The sequence below is a fragment of the Zootoca vivipara genome, chromosome Z2, assembly GCF_965207765.1.
Source record: "Zootoca vivipara chromosome Z2, rZooViv2.hap1.1, whole genome shotgun sequence".
NCBI classification, from domain to species: Eukaryota; Metazoa; Chordata; class Lepidosauria; order Squamata; family Lacertidae; genus Zootoca; species Zootoca vivipara.
The window spans coordinates 48,485,480-48,503,962 of NC_142585.1; the positions used below are offsets into that span (position 1 = coordinate 48,485,480).

The 18,483-nt window shown below is 47.9% G+C and overlaps 1 protein-coding gene across 2 annotated transcripts in view; it reads right to left on the minus strand.

Moving 5' to 3' along the window:
* Positions 1-977: 977 nt before the first annotated feature.
* RABGAP1 (RAB GTPase activating protein 1) overlaps positions 978-18,483 on the minus strand; it is a 101,554-nt gene continuing 84,048 nt past the window's right edge. For both annotated transcript variants that reach the window (XM_060270300.2, XM_060270299.2), the window contains 10 exons: positions 18,187-18,330; positions 13,233-13,274; positions 11,625-11,753; positions 8,613-8,705; positions 7,022-7,132; positions 5,400-5,504; positions 4,836-4,919; positions 4,377-4,448; positions 3,171-3,368; positions 978-2,923 (listed from right to left, as the gene is read on the minus strand). In XM_060270300.2, coding sequence (XP_060126283.1) covers positions 2,801-2,923; positions 3,171-3,368; positions 4,377-4,448; positions 4,836-4,919; positions 5,400-5,504; positions 7,022-7,132; positions 8,613-8,705; positions 11,625-11,753; positions 13,233-13,274; positions 18,187-18,330 — 1,101 coding nt within the window. In that variant the 3' untranslated portion in view covers positions 978-2,800. The remainder of the gene's footprint in view (positions 2,924-3,170; positions 3,369-4,376; positions 4,449-4,835; positions 4,920-5,399; positions 5,505-7,021; positions 7,133-8,612; positions 8,706-11,624; positions 11,754-13,232; positions 13,275-18,186; positions 18,331-18,483) is intronic.

The window sequence follows — 18,483 nt, forward strand, 5'->3', positions numbered from 1 at the left end:
GAGCTCAGTGGTACAGCACTTGCTTGGCATGTAGAAGGTCCCAGTCCCTGGCAACATTTCCAGGCATGGGTGGCAAAGACTCCTGTCCTGATACCCTGAATGTTCTTAGCAACATAGGCTGTACAAATGTCACACCTGTGCAAGGTAAAAGCCCCTTTTTGGGACCTCAAAACTCAGCCAGCAGACCCTGCCGGACATGCTGGGAAAAGAACCTACAGGAGAGGTAGCAAAGCATTGTCCTCTAGCGCAGTGTTTCCCAACCAGTGTGCCTCCAGATGTTTTGGGACTACAACTCCCATCATCCCTAGCTAGAAAGACCAGTGGTCAGGAATGATGGGAGTTGTAGTCCCAAAACATCTGGAGGCACACTGGTTGGGAAACACTGCTCTAGTGGCATCTATACTGTTACTGCAGCTAAAAAAAGTTTCCTTGTGTGTTTCATGACCCTATATAATGTTGTATATATGTGACTCTAAAGCTTGGGTTCAATTTTATATCTGCCTACAGTGACTTCAAAAATGGTCAAAAAATGATTAAATTTTTAAAATCAATTTGTGCGTGAGGTTTTTTGTCTCAAATCTCTTTGAAAGTAAGATTTTATCTAATCTTTAATGAAAGCTCATCAAATTATGATACAGGGAAATGTGGTTGCAAAAAAGTCATCACCCTAATACACACACAGTGCTGTGGGTCAGTGCAAGGGGGCTTTTAGGGGTGTGTTTCCCGTGAGTGCTGGGATGCTGGAGAGGGTGGGTTCCAGGAACCAAGAATGGCAAAACTCAGCAGCAGAGCACCTGTTTTGTGTGCAGAAGGCACTGGGCTCAATCCCTACATGTAAAGCACAGGAAGGTGCTCTTGTCTGAAATGCTGGAGTGCTTCTTCTTCTTAATGCCCCAGCCTTTTCTTCACTTTCTTACAGCCCCAGCAGAGACAAATTGAGCGGATGACATTTCCATTAAAAGTGAGAGACAAGAAAATAGTAATACAATTTTACTAGTTTATATATCAATTAAAAGATCTATACTCTGCAAACTACTCTTCTACTACAATGTCCACACATCTATTAATGATGGAGTTACAGTTATTTTTTGGTATAATTAAAACAATACGAGATATTCATGTACACAGTTTTAAGGGGAAGAGAAACACCTGGGCACCGCAGGGCCTTTTTGCCTCTTGTAGTCTCAGGCTGCTTTAGCTAGCATTAGTCTGGTCAACAACAAAAAAAAGAACGTAGAAATACAAATTATCTTTATATACAAACCAGTGCCTCTTATTGTAACCAGCTTATACTCAAAACACGCTGCACACAAGAAAAGTTTATCCGCTGATACAATAGCTATTTCATTTCAGCGTAGCACAAACCAGTATAAATTAAAAAAAGAAGAAATTACAAAGGTGCAAAACCTCCATTCTACAGCTTTTCTGGTGAGACGTTTTGGGGTAGTCTAAGCGCTCAGAAATCCAAGCAGACCTAGGACCTACTGGTGTAGTTACAGGAAGCGTGGAGGGAAAAGAAAGGGGGGTGATGGCAGCGGGAACGGTGTACACGAACAAGGAAAACCGACCCAGCCACCGGAGCCACCAGCCGCCTCTGCCTGGGAGAGGCCCATGCAAAGATGGCAAAACATTGCACACAGCGACAGCGCAGCCAGTGCAGTGGTCCCTCCTCTTCCCATCCATGTGCAAAACCATAAAGGATAAAGGATGAAAGCTCCCGCAGAGGCAGAGCAGCTCTCCAAAAAGTGCAAGGGAGGCTGGTTCAAACAGACAGTCTTAATGCTTGTTAAGTTACAAGTATGAAGCTTCTGGTTCACAAATGGGCTGGATCCAGACTAAGTTAAGTAGGAACGAAAGATTCCACCCAAGTCAACGAGACAAAGTTAGGTGCGAGTTAAAAGCCTCACAGACTTCATTGGGGCCCAATGAGTTCAGCTTAACTCAGTCCAGAGGTCCTGCCCACTGAAATGATACAGGTATGTGTTATATATGGCTCTGGGAGATGAACCATGTGTGGAACGGACCACGGTAGAAGTTAAATAGCTCGGAGACAAGGAGGACTCCAATAGCGATAGATACTTTGAAAAGGAAAGACAGGGAGGACACTTCCCCTCCTCCAACCCACTTGCATAGAATTGATTAGTGACACAATAACTAAATGGTGGACAAAGGAAGAGACACAGGGAGGTATGTTCACACCCTTGTGTGTGTGTGTGGGGGGGGGAACCTGCTCCAAAAGGTAAGCATGCAAATGCTTCTCCCCCCATTACCTCAGGCAGGGGAGGGTGGGGGGAATCTGGTCTCTGGCACTGGAGTAACTTCTTGGAAATAGTATTTTTTTCCCTTTTGTTCTTTTAAAGAGTTATAACTGGTATATAAAAAAAAGCTCTTGTATCTGTAAACTTAGTAAGTCTGAGGTTTTGGTAAATTCTCGTACCTGGAGCTGCGAAATGCCTCCAGCCAGACTGTAGAATGGAGTGTTTTTTTTTTTGTGTGTGTGTGTATGTGTGTGTCCCCCTCCCTGCCCCTCTGAAAAGAGCATCCAGTCTACAGCTACACCCCCTGGTTAAATAATCAGTAGTATGAAGATCCTGCGCTGAGCCTCGCAACGGTAACCTCGCAGAGGGCTTGGGCCACTGACCTGCGGAAAGCCCCAACATGCGCTGTGTGTTTCTAGAGTCTATGTACATTCTGGTCCTCTCTCTCCCACATGGCAGCGGCCTCGGCATCTGGCCGAGGCAGCAACGGAAGGCAGAAGCTGTCCCAAGGGGAACATGGGCCATGGGAGGAGGCCGCCCCTTCAGCACGTCTCTTTCCCTTGAACACCTGTCACTGTCTTTATGGAGCTCAGTGTTCGGTTGAACCAGGTCTTCCGGGAGGCCTGCACCTCATTCAGTGCCTGCCCCAAGTCGTGCTCCAGATCCTGAAAGGCAACAGGAAAGGAGAGTCACAGAACTCCCAATTTCTGTGCACACAACCACCTCCACCCCCTCCCCAACCTCACTTGAACAAACCTAAGCAGCAGGGCATGGTTTTTTTTTTCAGATTCACTCCAGCTCTACATTGTTTTGTTTCCAGAAACTATTTTTAAGAGAAGAACTTGGGAGTTTTGGACACAGGGCCACTGGCTGGTGCCCCACCCCATTCCCACTGCCCCCAATGTGACCTACCTGGATCTTACACTCTGCCTCCACCAGCTGCAGCTTGGTCTGGGCTAGCTCCAGCTCCATCTCTCGCAGCTGGTTCTTCAGCGCCTCCTTCTCCTCATCCGTGTCCTCCTCAGAGCCCTCCCGGGCAACGCTGGCCACCTTCACCCGCCCCTCCTTGTTGAAGAACTCCCGGCAGCGCTCACAGTCGTCAACCTTTTGCTGAAGCCAAAGAGACCAGGCAGTGAGCTTCCCCAGCCACAGGGGCAGAGTTCCCAGAGACATGCCCCACTGCAGCCTGGGTCTGTGTGGCAACCTGCCCCTGGCACACCCATCATTTGCCCCCCCCAAAAGCTGGCAGCAGGAGCCTGGGCCCAAAGCAGCAGTTTTGCCCAGAGGCAACCTTTAGTAGCCGACAGCTGCTACGGGCAACAAACTGATGCAGCTTTAAACTTAACTTAATGATCGCGGGACTTTCTAAATTTTCTGCTTCTGGAATGACTCAATTGGGAAGGGGTCAATTTCTGCCTGTGGGAGAGGAAAGGCACTCCAGCTGCCAGAGCAGCTTCCCCAATCCAAGAACTATTCCATCACACGCACAAACACACCTTGAATCCCATATGGCTGGTTACACAGCTTCAGCCAGTATGGTTGCGGGGGTTAGAGTGTCAGGCTAAACCCTCGTCTAAATCGCTGTGCACCCATGAAGCTAACTGATGTTACCATGGGCTAGTAGTCTCTTCCTCTCAGCTGAAACTACCTCAAAGGGATGTTGTGAGGATAAAAGTTCAGGGTGTGGGAGAGAGAGGAACTGCGTATGCTGCCTTGAGCTCGCAGGAAGAAAGGCAGGGTGCAATTGTAATAAGCAATTCAAGCTCCAAATTGCTCACACGTTCAAAGAGGGGTAGGCATCCAGAGTCAGGGATGAGAGGCTTCAGAGCCACCCTTTTCATATCAGGATGAACACCATTAAAAAGCAACAGGGGTAACCTCCAACACATTATTATGCTTTTTAAGGAAGAATCCCAGAAATGGCCCAATCCTAAAATGGCACAGGGGTTGTTTCAAGAGGACACCAAAAGAGCCTGTAGCAGCATGGATCAGGCCAAGCAGATGCCCAAATACCAAGTCTGAAAGCCCTCAGCTCACATGTCCTCCAAGGGATTCAAGCTGCCTTCAGCCTAGTGCTAAATCCAACCAATGCTTTGTCCTGGCAGAGGCACTCCTTACCCGAATCTTCTCAATCTCAGCTTTATTTGCTGTCTGCTGCTTCTCCAGTCTCTCGCTCAGTTGGGAGCAGATCTACCAAAACAGACAGAGAACTTCAGATGAGCCCATTCAAGTCCTTGGTCCTGGCTTCCCAAATGGCCAGCTAGAGGCCTTGAGAAAGCCATGGTTAGGACTTGTCCAAAAGACAGATATGAAGCGATATGCACAGCCTTTGCAGAGAGAGATTCCATTTACCCATTGTGGCCTCTCCTCTTCTGCTCATGCTCAAGGATGTTCCAACCCCCTGATCTAGATGGAATACAACTCCCATGAGCCTCAGCTGAAGTCTATCACCCCCTGGAGGGCATCAGCATCAGGGAGGAGTAGCCTTCATGAGGCCTTCTTGAGAGTTGCATCCATTTGCAGCAAGACAGAAGGCTTCCCCTTGCAGCCAGCCACCTGGAAGACCCCTGCACTCACCTGCTTGTAGTCTCCAATGATGGAACTGTTCTTCTTGATCTCTGACTCTGCCTTGTCCAGTTCCCGGCGACACATCTCCTTCAGCTGCAAAAGGAAAACCAGGAGGGATCAGGGCTGGTGGCCCCAGAGACTGGGCTGCCTGAGGCAAAAAAGCAAACAGTTCTCATTCTGCTTCCAAGCAAAGATGCATCGCAACTTTTCACAAGCCTGAAGATCTTCCACATGGGCCCTCCTTATGAAATATGCTTGGGGGGAATGGCAGCACCAAGGGACAGGCCTTTTCGTGGTGCTGCCCTGCAAAACTCTAGAACCCTCTCCTGAAAGAGACTTGCACGGTGCCTTCTCTAAATGTCTTTTTGGCACAAGACCTTCCTCTCCCCCCCCCCAAGGTATCTGGAATCCGGATGGGTTTGGCTAGAGCAGAACCACAGAAAAGCCACCCAGAAAGGCTGCCAGACTTTAGGATCAGTGGTTCTGCCCTTGTCGTGCCTGCTCTCCCTCCCACTGGCAGAGAGAAGGCAGAGCAACCCAACCCTTCCCACCTCCTTGCCCCATGGTCCAAACCTGAGCCGACTCCTCCTCCAGCCGCCTCTTTTCATCTTCAGAATCTATCAGCTTTTGCTTGGTCATCAGCAGCTCCTTGTTCAAGGCATCCGCCTTCTCCTCTGCCTGGAACACAAAACATGGGAGAGCCAAAATGTCAGAGCCCATCTCCGGTCATTTTTTTTAAAACATTCCTAGCAGCAAGCAGGAATTCTGCAAATAGCAGACATATAAACAGTTGTGGAGAAGTGGGTGCATGCATGGGCAGGCACTTGAGATTTGAGGCTGGGTCTTGCGCATTAAATTTAGAATACAGTAAAGGCTTGATAATATCTGAGTCCATTCAGAAAGCAGCAGACCCTATCCACATACAAAAGGGAAAGAGGGGGGGGGAAGATACTGAAACAAGGGTTTGTGCTGAAGGCATTGCCTTTTCAACTGGGAATCCAGACAAAAGGAGTAGCAGAAAGCTTGCTTGCTTGCTTGACAAGCACAGCGGGAGCCATTTCCAACATCTGCCTCTCCTGCTATTTTCCAAGATGAGGACCTCCCAGGGACAGGGTAGTGACACTGAGAAGGGATCCATCGTGCACATCCACCCCTCCAGTGTTTTCACCTGCCAGGTAACCTTCATTTGTTTCCTCCTCCCATACAATGTTCTGGGATTATTTGAATACAGAGAGGTTCAGAGGTCTTTTAAAATCAGTAAGTGCCAGAAGAAAAAGGCTGGCTAGGAGGAGCTGCACAGATCAAATCTTCCCAGTTTCTTCATGAGTCAACTGCTCTCTGAAAAGAAGGCAGATTTATCCACAGTCGCTGTTTTGGGAACGTTCCTGCCTTGTCCTAACATGAGAATCTGGCTAAACCAAGTCAACTGGTGCCCTTTTACATGACCCAATGGAGAGTGCATGGCTATTTGTGATAAGGCACAGGAAGGCTGGGCAGGATTCAAAGACCTGCTTCCAAACTGGTAGAAAGTAAGAAGAAAAGAAGGAAGCCTGGACAGTTGCAACAAAGGAAACACTTTGCCTCATCAGAGCAGGCTTCCCCAACCAGGTGCCCATAAGTCTTCAGCTGCTACGATTCCCATCAGCTGCAGCAAACATGGCTGTATTGCCTAGCCAACGCAGCATGGTCAGAATCTCCTTTCTTGTCATTTGAATCCACTGGTTTGAGTCCTGCCTCCAGAGCAGGAGAAAACAAGCCTCCTCCATCTTCCATGGGACCTCCATGTTATCCTGTGACTTTTACCTCTACATATCACATCTCTGTCTTCTCTTCTACTGGCTAAACGTACCCAGCTCCCACAACTGTTTTTGTCACACAGCAGCCCTCCTCAGGACCCCCAGGTGCAAGTGACTAGGGATGAAGCCAGATTATGTTGGTCATGGGGCTCTGCTCTCATGTCAACTGGGCTGAGAAGGTTGGAGGTAGGGAATGGATTCTCAAAGGGCAGGACCAAATCCCTATCTGGAGGACACCAGGAGTTGAACCCGGGACTTTCTGCATTGAAGGCAGGTGCTCTGCCGCTGCGCTACAGCCCTTCACGAAAGACAGGCTCTGTCCTCAGGGGCACTGAGAGAGAATGGCGTCCAAATAGACCAAAGGGCAGCGAATGGCCAGGCAAGGCCTCTGGCTCTTACATTGTCCAAGTCCTTCCTCAGGGCGATCTTGCTTGTCACCAGTTCGTGGGCCAGGTCATCATTCTCCTGCTCCAGCCTCATGTTCGCTTCCTGCAGGCGCCGATTGTCTCGCTGGATCAAGGCAAAAAAAAGAGTCAAAAGATAGCAAGTTCCTGAATTCATTACTCATTAAGTGACCCCACCTCAGAAGACATTGGATTAAGCTCCTAGAAGGCTACCAATGCTTAAACCAAAGGGTTGAGGGTCCCTGCTCCACAAGATGCTTCCTTATTTTCAAGGCAGTAGCCCCAGCCTCTAGGTGCCCCCAAAGCAACTGCCCCCAGAGTGGTCACCTCAGAGGGTATCCTCCACCCTAAACCCTGCAATTAAACATTCACTGCAGCTGCCTGGAACTTGGCATTGCAAGTAGGGGACTAAGGAGCTTACAGGGGTGCCTCGCTAGACGAAATTAATTTGTTCCAGGACCCAATTCGTCCTACAAAAATTTCGTCTAGCGAGGCACCATTTCCCATAGGAATGCATTAAAAGTCAATTAATGCGTTCCTATGGGCTCCGGGGGAACTGGTGGTGGCGGCGGTGCTTGCTCTCTTGGCTCGGGGAAGGCAGGCAGGCGCTTCCCCGAGCCAAGAGAGCAAGCGCCGCTGCTGCCAACGACAGAGCCGGATCGGACGAAGCTTCAGAAGCTTTGTTGGACCTGGCTCTGTCTGGCGGGGTGGGGGAAAGGCGAAGGAACGATCCTGCGCCTTTCCCCCACCGCTGCCAAGCCCCATGCCGGCTTTTCGCATCGACGGGGGGAAAGTCTTCCCCCACCGCCTCTTGCCTGCCTCCCCCGGCACGGAACGCAACTTCGGAGGTCTCAGAAGTTGCGTTCCGTGCCGGCTTTTCGCGGCGAGAAGCGGCGGCGGGGGGAGGTCTTCCCCCGCCGCCGCCTCTTGCCTGCCTCCCCCAGCACAGTCCGATCCTCCGCTACTCCCTCCCCCCGCCCGACAGAGGCAAATGCCGGATCTGTCGGGCGGGGGGAGGGACAAGCGGCTCTGAACCCCGGAGCCGAAGTGCGGAGGTGTGGGGGTGTTTTGCCGCCTGCCTTCCCCAAGCCAAGGGGAAGGCAGGCGGCAAAAAGCCCTGGCAATTTTTCGCTGCACGCTGGACTTTGCAGTCAGAGGTTTGTTTTTCTATGGCCGCCGCTTCGCAAGACGAAGCGGCGGCCATAGAAAACCTTGTCGTCTTGCGAGGCAACCTCCGATCGCAAAATCCATTCGTCTTACAGGGCATTCGTTAAGCGAGGCACCACTGTATTTATGTCTTATTTATGGAGGCCACCAATAGCTTGCCCACCAACAAAGACATGGGGTGGGTAAGGCAGGAGACTGACTTTTGCAGACTGAATTACAAGGCTGGAATTAAATGCTGCATATAGCCAGCAGGGGCAGGACCTTTTCAGTAGTAGTGCCCCTGGTTATGGATTGGCCTTCTCAGAAAGGATTGCCTGGGACCATCCCTGCTCTGTGGTCCCTACACAAAACAACACTGAGACATGTGTGGTGATCTCATCCAAGGCTGGCCTCCAACATGACAGAATAACATTAATTACCTCAAATCTTTCTATGGGGTCTTCCTGCTGAGCCTGCTGCTCTCTCATGGCATGGTACTCCCGTTCATATTTCTTCAGCTTCTTTTGGCTAATCTGGGGGGGGGGGGGAATCAAGAGCATCTCAGTCAAGACATGTGGAGAAACTGTGCTTTGGCTTCTTTTAACTCAATATATCTGCTGGAGCCTTTCTATAAAAACAAAACACAACTCTGATGATTGATTTCCCTTTGGCTGGGAGTCTCTGGCTTAGGAAGCTTACAGTTAGGCACCCTTCCAATTTACAGAGTTTGTCACTGGACACAGTAGGGAGGTTAAATGAATTCTTATCAGTACAAGTTGGGAGGGGTTGTGCATGTCGGGAGAGAGACAGAGAGCATCTTCAGCAAATGTCACACACACTGATCCAAGCTCCACAACGAAGGTCTCCTCTTCCCTCTCCATTGCTTCACAAACATAGACATTTCCCCCCAGAGCAATTTTTCATGTTTTCACCTCAAGCGAGAGCTGGAACATATCCTGGTTGGCTTTTCAATAAGGAGGGGACTTCAGGCTGGGAGTGGGGCTCGGGTAGCATTTATTTAGCCTGTACATTTTAACTTGTGCTAAGTCCATATCTATTGTGGCACGGACTTTCTGGAGACTTTTATGCAATCTGGCAGTTTTTAAAACGTTTCCCGACACTTAAGAAAACACACTACCCAGTGCCCTGCTTTTCTAACTGCTGGAATGTTATCACACAAATCTAAATCCTTGGATTTATTTTGTTGAGTTTGTACGCAAACAAACAGTGTGGTGTAGCAGAGTGTCTATCAAATCCCCACCTGGCCATGGCCTTGGGCCAGTCACTGCCTCTCAGCCTAACCTACCTCACAGGAATCTTGTTTTGCAGATTAAATGAGATGGGGAGGAGCCACACCGGCCACCTTGAGGTCCATGGAGAAAAGGTGGGAAGTAATGCAGAAAGGGGAAAGTGAAGCATACACAATCTAACCTCTTATCGCTGTGAATGGGCAAGCCAGTTAGCACACCTGGGGCTCACACCTGTCCCCCATCCCAATGCAGTAAGGATTTATTTTGAGGCTGGCTGAAAGGCCAACCAGCTTGCCCTACAAAATGGCAATTATCACTGTGAGAGATGAACGGAAACAAGGACAGGCAAGACTATCAATCAGAAGAGGATGGGGAGCACGATTTGCAAAACCACCACCTTCTCCCCCACATCATCAGCCTCCAGACCAGCTTGGGGCTCCTCTAGATGTTCTGGACTACAGCTCCCATCAGCCCCAGTCCGAAACATCTGGAGGGCCCAGGCTGGTGGCAGAGACTGCCCAGGAAGGATGCCAACAGTTCTTTTAAGGGATGTTGGAGCGGAACAAAACTTGTCCTCTTGCTCCCTCTACTGGCACTGATGCAGGAAGGTCCACCAAGGCTCCCTCTGGCAGCCAAGGATTCACCTTTTGGATGTTAAGCAGCCAGAGGGAACTGATCAGCCGCAGCCCTCCAGAGGGACAATTAGAAGAGCCAGCCCACTCCCAAGGAGAAAACAAAGGCCTTATTAAGCATGACTTTTTATTTTTTCAGTAGCACCTTAAAGACCAACTAAGTTTTTATTTTGGTATGAGCTTTCGTGTGCATGCACACTTCTTCAGATACACTTATTTTTTCTTCTTGCAGCCCATGGAAGGCTACTGAATTATTTGTGCAGAGGGCCAGTGGGGAGCACATGGGCAGGTGGTGAGGAAGTGTCTGGTCTGAGAGTCTGAGAAAAGGAGGAGGAAGAAGAGCAATCCCCCCGCCCACATTGTAGGCTTTCTAGGAGACCCAGACCCAAGCCATAGGGTCAAGAGAAGGGGCTGTGCCCAGGAGACCCTCCTCTTGGATTACAAAGAACATACTGCCAGTTTCTCCAGGCACAAGCTTTGACACACTTCCTCACTTTGGGGTCCAGGGCCTGTGACCAAAAGAACACGGCAAGAGCCTGCTGGATCAGGCCAATGGCCCATCTGGCCTGGCCTGTGGGAAACGGATAAGCGGGACCCAGGCACAAGACCACTCTTCCCTCCAGCATTTGAAAGCAATTGTGGAGGCAGAGCATAGCCATTTTAGCTAGGGGCTGCCAATAGCCCTCTCCTCCATGAATTTGCCAAATCCTCTTTAATAGGTATGTCCTGAACACACTAGGCTACAGCAGCGGACTTCACTAAGCTGGTGCCCTACAAATGTTTTAGACTACAACTTGCAACAGCCCAAAACAGTGCAGGTATTGCTCTTGTTATTTTGATTTATTTGCCTAATACCTAATACAAAACTTCTCTAGGTGACACAGATACACTTTAGAGGAAAAAACAACCAACACCATCAAGTGTAACAACAAAAATCCCATCTCCCAAAAAGTGTAATACATAAATGATTAAGCTCAATAATCGTAACTCATCTAATGCCTGAGAAAAGAGCTACATCTTAACTGAAAGGATGTTAAGGTTGGCACCAGGAGAGCCTCACCGGGGAGAGCATTTAATATAGGGGAGGCCATGACCAAAAGGCCCTCTCCTGTGCTGCTGCCCCCCAAACTGCTTTCCGATGGGGCACCCAAGAAGGACCCCAGTGGATGACCACATGGAATGGGTACGTTTCACATCAGGAGAAGTTTCCCATTAGATCTTGGGAGTATTCGTTAGAGCAGACATCCAAGGGTGAGAGAAAAGCAACAGGGAAAAGTGCTAGGCCTCAAGAGAAGCACCACCAGAAAGAAGACCCCCTTTAGAAAAACCACCACCACCACCATCAAACTCTCTGCTTCTTGGTCTCCCCATTCACAAGTCTCGTGAGCTGTTGTCTTCCTCCCTCCCCTTTACAGCAGCTATATAACTGTCTGGAAAGTCTCCAGTCACAGCCAGAACAGGAGGCATCGCTGCTGGCAGTGCATGAGGAGCATAATCACCCCCCACCCCCCTGAGTATTTCATAGCAAGGCTCCACTTAAATGCAAACCACCACCACCCAAGGGACATACCTTCATGCTGCAAGCCAACTCCATCAGCCTCTTGGCATTCTCCTCAGAACGATACCGCTTGGGCAGCTGCACACGGAAAAACTTCAGAGCACCTTCAAAGTCAGTCAGCAGCAAGTCGTCCCTAGTTGTCTGAGAAAGTGCAGAGAAAAAGGGTTTCTGGAAAATGAAATTGTGTGGCACCCACATCCTGTAACCGAGACAAGTGGCGACGAAAGTAGCTTCATTTCTTCCTTTGGGAAGAAACTTGAAATGATATTTAACTCCGCTTTATTGAAAACAAAACACAACACCCCCCCCCAACACAACACATTCCCGTTTTCCTGTGTGGCTGTCTGCAACCCAGTGCCAGATCACAACCTCTCCCCCCCCCCCCCGCCTGGGGCCAGTGAAGTTTGCAGTCCCATGCAGCACCCAGAGGACAGCACATTGGTGCAGGCTGCTGTGGGTCACGAGTCCTTCATGATGGGTGACAGGATGGAGGGAAGGCTAGTCAGGTTAAGGGACGGGATATCTGGATCGTCGCAGACAGTTTAAAACTGAAAGTGGCTCCTAGGGCAAAATGCAGGCACTGGGTGGGAGAAAAAGCCTCATTCTCCTAGGTCCCTCCTAGCAAAGTAGAGTTCAAGCTTCCCCACCACACCACACCCCAGGGAACACGAAGAGAGACAGACACCCCAGTCCAAGGTGGGCAGGAGGGAAGGTTGCACACAGTCTGTCCCGACTACCAGTGGGGAATTATTGGATCCTGGCTCCTTCCTTCCTTTATTCTTTTAAAAAAATGTCTATTATATAATAAATAAGAATAAGAATAATTTATTTGTACTCCACCCATTTGGCAGGGTTTCCCCAGCCACTCTGAGCGGCTTCCAACAAGATTAAAATACATTAAAATGTCACACATTAAAAACTTCCCTAAACAGGGCAGCTCTTTTTTCTACGTTGCAAACATGGCCCCCTGGGTGGGGAGAGATATGTACAAGAGCCCCAAAGTGTTCAGCAAGAGCCCCATTGTAAAACTCACTCCATTGGAGCCAGCACCAATAATAATAATAATAATAATAATAATAATAATAATAATAATAATAATAATATATTATTTATACCCCGCCCATCTGGCTGGGTTTCCCCAGCCACTCTGGGCGGCTTCCAACAGAAAAACAAAACAAAACAATCTATTAAACATTAAAAGCCTCCCTGAACAGGGATGTCTTCTAAAAGTCTAGTAGTTGTTTTCCTCTTTGACATCTGTTGGGAGGGTGTTCCACAGGGCAGGCGCCACCACCGAGAAGGCCCTCTCGCAACGAGGGAACCGCCAGAAGTCCCTCGGTGCTGGACCTCAGTGTCCGGGCAAAATGATAGAGGCGGAGACACTCCTTCAGGCATACTGGACCGAGGCCATTTAGGGCTTTAAAGGTCAGCACCAACACTTTGAATTGTGCTCGGAAACGCACTAGTCATTCTCTTGCAAGTTCTTTCTTTTAGGCCCTGCTTTTTTAAAATTGCAAGGTAATTTTGCAGGACGGCTTAAGGATTTCTACAGTGCAGGTGTTCACTGCAGGGCTTTCGGCACAAATCGTATGAAGCGGAACAGAGGGGCTGGATACTCACTTTTAACAGCCCAAGGGCAACATTGAATATAACACTGATGCCCTGCAGGGGGGAAAACAAGAAGGAAAAGCAAGTAGTGAGAGACAAAACCAACATTCGGAGCAGTCTCTGCCAAGTCTGTTCTGGACGAGAACTATCAGCCCCAGAACCCATCCTGATTTATAGTCTGTTAACAGACAGATCTTTCTCTCTGCTCCAAAGCCTTGATATCCTCTACTAAACTTCATCTTCCTGCAGGGGGTGAGGATGTAAGCTAAATGTACTCAGAAGACTCAACAGCTCGTTGCTGCTGTACAGGTTCCTAGAACACAAGTTCCACCAGCAAGTCTGCATATATTTTTCTTGTAATTGTGGGCAGAGAAGAGAGAAAGAAGAGGGCCTAGACATTTGCACAACTAGATCATGGCATGTAGCCTCCACCTGAACTTCTTTGATTTCAGGAAAGGGTTCCTATTAGGGTGATGACTTTTTCATCTTTTTTCCTCAAAAATTATTTCCTGTAGCACAAATGGATGAACTTTTGCCTATTAATGACTAAAATGAGGTATATTCCATTGAAATATTAAAAAAGGTCACACACAAACAGTGGGTTTTTTTGTATGCCGTTTTACGATTTCATAAAATTGTATTAACAATTATATATATATTTCGTATCAAATTTGGACACAACACCACATTCCACAATGGGGAGTGTTCTTAGCAACATAGGCTATACAAATCTCACACCTGCGCAAGGTATACAAATGTCACACCTGCGCAAGGTAAAAGCCCCTTTTTGGGACCTCAAAGCTCAGCTAGCAGACCCTGCTGAACATGCTGGGAAAAGAACCTACAGGAGAGGTAGCAAAACATCGTCCTCTAGCGGCATCTATACTGTTACTGCAGCTAAAAAAAGCTTTCTTGTGTGTCTGACGACCCTGTATAATGTTGTATATATGTGACTCTCAAGCTTGGGTTCAATTTTATATCTGCTTACAGTGACTTAAAAAATGGTCAAAAAACTGATCAATAAAAATTTTTTAAAATCATTTTGTGCGTTTTTAAATCAAATCTCTTTGAAAGTAAAATTTTATCTAATCTTTACTGAAAGCTCATCAAATTATGATACAGGGAAATGAGGCTGTAAAAAAAGTCATCACCCTAGTTCCTATCCTTGATGGTTGTGAATGAAAAACTGAAAATGGACAGACCGTTCCTCTGGCAGCTCAGAAGACACAGGCCGGAGTAAAGCTGATAGCTGGTATTTTCAGCAGAATGCACCACTCTCCACCCCAACACACACACACACACACACACACACACCCGAGGAGCACAAACCCCAGCTGGGAAAGGAACAGAACGATCTCTCAGTAAAAGGGGGCACAGCAGAACTGTGCCATTTTCCGAGGGGGAAAGTCCACTGAGAATTAATGAATGTTGCTAATTAGCAAGCGAGTAAATGAATTCTTAAAACTGCCTCCCAGGGAGCCATTGCCACCACCACTGTTGCTGCTCCCTGGCTAAAATGTGCTTTGCTCACTGCTCCCTCACAAGTGTGATTCAGACATGTTTAGTCCATTTTGCTGCAAGGTTTGGAGGAACCCTCTAAATCTCTCGAACAAGAACACTGCCGCACTGCATTGAATCCCACTTTTAAGTTATCCTTCCAGGTCAGAGCATTCAGCCCCCATAGGTGCCCCTTGCACAATCCAGTGGCTATTTAGGGAAGGGAATCCAGAGGAACCCTCCGAACATGGGCCCACCCTTGCGATGCCCTCCATGCGCTGCTGCACTGCGACCCCCATCATCAACAGCCAATAGCCCTGCAGGCTGGGCCTGAGGGGAGCTGGAGTCGAGCACAATCCCTTCTCCTGGTATGGCAGGCTGGTCCCTAAGAAGCTGCCCCAAAGGGAACTGGGTAGGTGCAGCCAATGACTTTCAAATATTTAAATCAGAAGAGGAGGGGAAACAATCCCTCACCAGAGTTCCACAACATCAGAATCCCAAAAGAATCAGAAGTCCCAATGCCAAAAGTGTTTCTGCCAAATGCAGAATGATTATTAATACCCAATTGCCTTAGGACCAGATCAGACTATGTCCCTCGTTCACATACCATGACACACCCCAGTTAAGTGTTTTCCACGGAACTTTGTTCCTCTTGCTCACTCTTCTCCTTCGCAATAGCACCAGGGAGAAACAAAGCAGGATCTCCGGCTTCAGTGCTATGTCCAAGCCATGCGCTAGGTGTTGTTTCACTGCCAAGGAACCACAATCTGCAGGCAAGGTTTGCTCTTGGATTACAGACTGTGGTTTGTTGGGAGTGGGATGAGCAACAGTCCCTGGGAAAGCCAGGGATAGTGGTTTGCTCTCTCTGTAGGCCAGCAGGCAGGGGGCAAACAGTCCACAAAGGCATCATCTCCCATGACATATAGACTGGCATCGTCTACCCAGGCTGGCAGTGGCTCTCAAGCAAAGATCTCTCTCAACGCTGTACAATCACAGAATCATGGAGTTGGAAGAGAACACAAGGGCCATCCAGTCCAACCCCCTGCCAAGCAGGAAACACCATCAAAGCATTCTTGACATATGCCTGTCAAGCCTCCACTTAAAGACCTCCAAAGAAGGAGACTCCACCACACTCCTTGGTAGCAAATTTCACTGCCGAACAGCTCTTACTGTCAGGAGGTTCTTCCTAATGTTGAGGTAGAATCTTCTTTCTTGTAGTTTGAATCCATTGCTCCGTGTCCGCTTCTCTGGAGCAGCAGAAAACAACCTTTCTCCCTCCTCTATATGAGATCCTTTTATATATTTGAACATGGCTATCATATCACCCCTTAACCTTCTCTTCTCCAGGTTAAACAAACCCAGCTCCCTAAGCTGTTCCTCATAAGGCATCATTTCCAGGCCTTTGGCCATTTTGGTTGCCCTCCTCTGGACACGTTCTAGCTTGTCAGTATCCTTCTTGAACTGTGGTGCCCAGAACTGGACACAGTACTCCAGGTGAGGTCTGACCAGAGCAGAATACAGTGGTACTATTACTTCCCTAAATCTAGATGCTATACTCCTCTTGATGCAGCCCAGAATTGCATTGGCTTTTTTAGCTGCTGCATCACACTGCTGACTCATGTCAAGTTTGTGGTCTACCAAGACTCCTAGCTGTAACTGGAGAGGCAACTGAGCTGCAATCTCTCCCCAGCTTTATGGATATTCCTAGCACATTATGATGACAATGAACCCAAACAAGCACGTACTAGAAAGTGGCACAGAAAGACATTGAAATCCCAAGCAATTGGCCATAGGTCCCACAGGGAAAATGCACCTCACCACGTGTGGGTCTCTTCTCTCAAGTAACTAAGACGTTTAACCTAGGCATGCTTATTTCCTCCTCCCTCACAGTGCATCTTCCTTGTGTGTCATGCCTTTTTACATTGTAAGCCTAATGGCAGGGAGGGCTGTGTTTTTTTATATGAATTGTGAGTTTCCTTGGGACCCCTTTATGGCTAAAGAGCAAGGTGAAAAATAGCCTCAAAATAAAAACACTTTTCTACCATCAAGCATGTTTGTCAACAGCATAGCAGTCCTCAGCACTCCTATTGTTGTGTTGCAGCATTTAGAAATGGAGGTGATTTTAATGCATTAGTTCCTTTTAACGTTTTGTATTTTTCTACCTACCTGCTTCTTGGGAGAAAAGCAATGACAAACCTAGACAGCATCTTAAAAAGCAGAGACATCACCTTGCCTACAAAGGTCTGTATAGTTAAAGCTGTGGTTTTCCCAGTAGTGATGTATGGAAGTGAGAGCTGGACCATAAAGAAGGCTGATCGCTGAAGAATTGATGCTTTTGAATTATGGTGCTGGAGGAGACTCTTGAGAGTCCCATGGACTGCAAGAAGATCCAACCGATCCATTCTGAAGGAAATCAGCCCTGAGTGCTCACTGGAAGGACAGATCCTGAAGCTGAGGCTCCAATACTTTGGCCACCTCATGAGAAGAGAAGAATCCTTGGAAAAGACCCTGATATTGGGAAAGATGGAGGGCACTAGGAGAAGGGGACGACAGAGGACCAGATAAGGTTGGACAGTGTTCTCGAAGCTACGAACATGAGTTTGACCAAACTGCGGGAGGCAGTGCAAGACAGGAGTGCCTGGCGTGTTATGGTCCATGGGGTCATGAAGAGTCGGACACGACTAAACAACTAAACAACAACAACAATTTTTCTACCTTTTCTACCTCGTTTTTTTTTTACTATATATTTTAATGTAACAACATATTTTGGTTGATGTCGTTTCTTTAAATATTGTATTAGCGTGTATATTCTTTTCTGCAGTTGTTACAACCATATGGTAATAGAATCATAGAGATGGAAGGACCCCTGAGGGTCATCTAGTCCAACCCCCTGCAATGCAGGAGTCCTGCCCACAGCCATCCCTGGGTGGGCTCGAACCACCAACCTTCCGGTTAACAGCGAGATTGACTGACCCATTGTGCCACCTGAGGACTATAAGCAACAATAAAAGTAAGCTTTTAGCAAGCTCTTCTTGGCACCACATTCTGCCCATAACTTAACCCGGTCGTTTATGCCCAAAACTTTCTTGAAGCTGCTGAATCATTTCCTTCCTCCAGCAACAGCTGCTTGCACACAGCCATTCAGAGATTAAGGGGGACAAAGCTGACCTCCTTTGCCAGTGACTCAATGTTCAGATCACACACAGGCACAGCACACAATAGGTAGATTCTGAGAAATGGGAGATTAACATCTAATGCGCTGGCTGGAAGCTGCCATGATGCCATGTCTACAGAACGCTGGAAAAACATCCATGAAAATGAACAGGATTGTGAAACTGTTTATATATACCTTCCTTCTCTCCACCCTTTTATTTCTGCTTGTTTACAAGGAAGAGGAACTCTTGTGTGTTTAGTTTATAACTAAATATACCCATGTGGAGGGCTGGGATTACTGGAATTTGTCAATTACCTCACAAAGCAGCAGGTCGATGATGTGGAAGACCATATAAAGAGGGAATTTTGCTGTGAACAGTGTGAGGAACCATTGGGATGCATACATGTGTGCTTCAAGGCTGATGTCCAGGAAGTGGTTGTAGAGGTCAGGAATGTACTCCTAAAACAGAAGAAAAAGACCAACGTTTGTCCCAAATAGCAATAAATAAAGAACACAGTCACCTTCTTATCTGCAAGAAGCTGTTTAAGATGGAAGCACACAACGGACTCCTAATGCACCCATTAACGTAATTTAGGACATTTAGGTCTCCTG